The sequence below is a fragment of the Sitodiplosis mosellana genome, unplaced genomic scaffold, assembly GCF_009176505.1.
Source record: "Sitodiplosis mosellana isolate CC-2019 unplaced genomic scaffold, AAFC_SMos_1.0 Smas_scaffold_6191, whole genome shotgun sequence".
NCBI lineage: Eukaryota > Metazoa > Arthropoda > Insecta > Diptera > Cecidomyiidae > Sitodiplosis > Sitodiplosis mosellana.
In genome coordinates, this window is record NW_022601432.1 from 3,714,853 (window position 1) to 3,718,752 (window position 3,900).

The following is a 3,900-nucleotide window of genomic DNA, read 5'->3' on the forward strand; positions in this document are numbered from 1 at the left end:
ATCCAACTTTTTTCATTATTTTTGAATTGGATGGTTTAGTAGGGCTCCATAGCTTTCCAATAAGCCAACTTTAATGGAGCTGTGACCAGAAATGGCCCAGCTATAGCCAGAGCCGCGACCATAGTGATTTTTGGCCGAAAATACGCCGGCGGCCATAACTTGTCCAAAGAGGCCGAATTCGGAAAAGTGCTCCTATACTTTTTTACTCCCCATGAGCCATGGAATCTGTGGTAGAGAGATTTCTACGGCGTTATGAAACACCCTGTATAGCTATCCCTTTTCCGCTTATTTATCATCGACATTTTTCCGCTCAACTTTTCTGTATTACATTTTCGCTCCAAACCATTCATTTAGAATGGGACAAAAAGTTATGGAGATCTTTGAATCACAATATCCTAGCTTTTTGAAATATCGGAGAGTAAATGCTATACAAAGCAGCTGCATCAAAACGAAATCATGCTCGATCAAAAAAAAAAACTTTTTCGACATTTCTTCGTTGTACCAGGATTTTGACTTGTTGTCAGCACTTTATATAAATTGGTTAAGGTCGTTTATTAAGGTAAAATGTGATTACTGTCAACCACTGCATCAGTTGTATTGCATCCCAGATCACTAGCACAAATTACAGCTCAGTACGTTCATCGTAAACAACAACTCCTTCGCGTTCAAACGGTATCCCAGACAAATTTTGCGAACGAGATCGGCACAACGCAATTATGGCCGCTTCATCATTACGCATTCGATTGCGACGTTTTTTACTCAAATTCATCTAGAAAAAAATGGAAATTTATTTTATTTTGTTAAATCTCATTAGCACTCATTAGATTTTATAGATCATTATGCATATTCAAACAATGACAAAATTTTGCCGGATATGAAAATTTTCTTCTTGAATTCAAGAATTAAAAAAGAAACTTCAAGTACGTTAGGTATTTGAATAATGCATGGAAATTGAATCATTTACTAGTAGCAAATTACCTTCACATAAAGATTTGCAATGTCATCGGTTATTGTGACTGGCCGTTGTTTCATCTTGCCCCATGCTGGAAGCGAACGTGTTCGATAACTAGTCTCACTTTCGCTAAATGCTGCAACCGAAATTTTGGATTTTAAAGAGTTGAATGAAAAAAAAAAAATCAGAAGAAGCAAAAAGATCATTACCACTGGTTGAAGCGTACATAGGATTTAGGACCCACATCGATTTATGCGTATCGGGAATATTTTGAAATGAATAATCGTCAAAGCTCGATGCATTACTGTTGACGCCACAGCTCGAACTCGATGGAAATTGTTGATAGTTAAGCATATACTGATGCCGATACATCGATGATGAGGTGAGTGATTGTATTGGTGGGGAATTGTACTGTGATGCTTGCACTGAATTACACACAGAAGATGGATTTGTCAAGAGATTTGACCATGGCTTCACACCGATCGCTGTGTGTGGAACTGTCAAATTTAAATTTATTGGTTAATTCTCATTAAAATGATCTAATGCTGGACAAAAAAGGTTTAATTTTCCGGTTTATTGATTAAAATTTTTATTTTCATAGACTTACAAATGACTCCAGTACTATTGGCCGACGATAGGCCGGTCGAATCTCGAGTAACTACTGAATTTTGTGATAGGTCCAATTTCTTTTGTCGACGTCGTGGCAAAAACCAGCAAAATAAGAATATTAAAAAGACTAGTATAAAGAATACGATGAGACATCCGCTCAAGATTCCCCACCAAACAATTTCTGGTAAGCCAAGAAATCGCTTTGGAGAGCCAGATTCAATGGGAGGCCACATTCGAGCGGTCAATGTCACTGACCATTGATACAATCCGTCTTTGAAGTCATTGACATCTTCCGGTCCTGCAAAGAAAATGTTGGAATTTTAATGCTCAATTGAATCTTTTTCTTATTGCAAATTTGAAGTAAATAGCCGTTGCAAGTAACGATAGTCTTAGTATTTATCTGTTATATTCAACAAAAGTGGACGAATGAAGAGGACGAGCAAAACAGTTGAAATTCAAATGGCCGCTTTCTACCTGGTAAAATGATATAAGCTCCATCATCGGTGGTTGTGCTATTGACTGTGGTAGTTCGAACGGTGGTGGTTTTAACCGTTGATGCAACATCATCAAAATGGTTATACGAAGGATAGATATAAACTTTGGTTCGATTTCTACCGGCTGCACTCTTCCATTTGGAGCTTCCATTTTTTGTGGCATCTAACCACCACTGCGACTCGTACCAATCCACAATTTCTATTTGGTTTTATATGCCTGGTAAATCCCAATTCGAATTTTCACCAAAAAAAAAAATCGTTAGTGATTGCTCGAAAATTGGAAAATCGACGAATCATTCAATATGTTTTCACAAAACTCGCGTACAAACGCACAAAAATCTCTCAAACTTGCAAATTGATTTTGATTCTTGATTAATTTATTAAACGAATTCCGTTCAGGGAGAACCAATGCTGAGAACTGATTCGAATTTATTATTAAAATGAATTGGATCGAAATCGGATAATGGTTGTGGAGATGTCACGTCGTCAAATGGCAAAAGTCATCTAATTCGACGGTTGAATATGAAATGGGATGTACTATAATGTGCAACGCTCGTTTCGGGTCGGCACACGGCTATTAATGGAAAATGCATCGGGTGGGAAAAGATAAATATTTGAACAAAGCTCGTTCGGTGTGAAAAGCGAAGGCAAAAGGAGACCAAAGAAAAACGATACATGCACACAAGCGCTGCTGCTACAGCAGCTTGTGAGGAAAGCTTAATGGCAATTGCAAAAGAGCATTATCTTGAAGCGCCGTGTATATCGTTGTTCCGAACGATATGCGGCTTTTGTTGAAACACTTTTGCCGCACTCCTGCCCCTATCCGTTAATAGGAACAAAAATGTAAACAGCTATTTTACAACTTCAATACATACTAAATGCGACATACAGTTTGCGGCAATGATAGATTTTTGAGGTCACCGTTTTCTCTCTCTCTCTCCCTCTCCCTCTCCCTCTCCCTCTCCCTTTTGTTACATAAAACATGAATGAAAGAACAACACAGCGCGCGCTTCTTATTCATCCTCTTTCGCTAGCATTCCTTGATCTTATTGATATTTCATACAACCCTCCATTTACATATACACAATACCCATCCGGATGAATAGAGATGATTTTTTTTTCGAAATAGGTTCAATGACTCGCTTCTCCATAATTCAACGCAATAGGATTTTAATAAAAGCTTTTCGATTGTCGTGTCTATGTGAGTGTTGTTTCGGGTTTTTTTTCTTTTCGAGAGGGGTAGGAAGGACGAAAGTCTCAGAACATCATCAAAATGTATTCAACACACATCATTACATCAGCTGCACCTAACACAGATTGTATTGTAATTGTAAATTAGCCATTCATCATATGCATGTTAAGACAAAACTTTTCAGAATAATAAGCGACAATGTTATTGTTACTGTATCCGGCTTTTGTAAATCCATCAACTTTGCGCCTTGCGTCGTTCACATCGATTTGACGACGAAGTGGAAACTCGTACATTTCGATGCTCGTACAAGCTATGCAATGAAGATTTTCGATAATTTGAAGTTTCGCATGAATGATATTCATTCATTTTATTAAATCATTTACTTTTTTTTCGTTATTTTTGAGGCAACTTCAATAATGTTAGTTCAAAGCGAAGTATAAAAAGAAACGAAAAGAAAAAGCAGAAGAAATTTTAGTTCGAAAATTTTCACTCTTTTTAAAGGGATAAACAGCAATTCATTCCTTGGTTCAATTATCAATTCATGCCGTAGTTTTCAGGTGATTTATCTATAGTTTCTTTTTTGAATGCATCTAAATTTAAGATTCTAAAATATTAGGCAAAAATGGTCGATTTCCAATATTGGTCAATCAAAT

General features: G+C 36.9%; 1 protein-coding gene across 1 annotated transcript; it reads right to left on the reverse strand.

Moving 5' to 3' along the window:
- Nucleotides 1-287: 287 nt before the first annotated feature.
- Nucleotides 288-3,540, reverse strand: LOC129576530 (uncharacterized). The gene is made up of 6 exons (XM_055461751.1): nt 3,459-3,540; nt 2,036-2,254; nt 1,560-1,859; nt 1,162-1,449; nt 979-1,088; nt 288-769 (listed from the first exon to the last, which is right to left on the reverse strand). Exons 1-6 carry the CDS (start codon nt 3,538-3,540, stop codon nt 623-625), a joined length of 1,146 nt encoding a protein of 381 aa, XP_055317726.1. The 3' UTR covers nt 288-622.
- Nucleotides 3,541-3,900: the final 360 nt, after the last annotated feature.

What these genes read in the sequence shown, in the direction of transcription:
- LOC129576530 (XM_055461751.1), bottom strand. Translation starts at nt 3,540, where the DNA reads ATGTACGAGTTTCCACTTCGTCGTCAAATCGATGTGAACGACGCAAGG. An exon ending in ATTTACAAAAGCCGGATACA is followed by an intron (nt 2,255 to 3,458) that starts GTAACAATAACA and finishes AAAACCAAATAG; the next exon opens with AAATTGTGGATTGGTACGAG. An exon ending in AGCTTATATCATTTTACCAG is followed by an intron (nt 1,860 to 2,035) that starts GTAGAAAGCGGC and finishes TTTTCTTTGCAG; the next exon opens with GACCGGAAGATGTCAATGAC.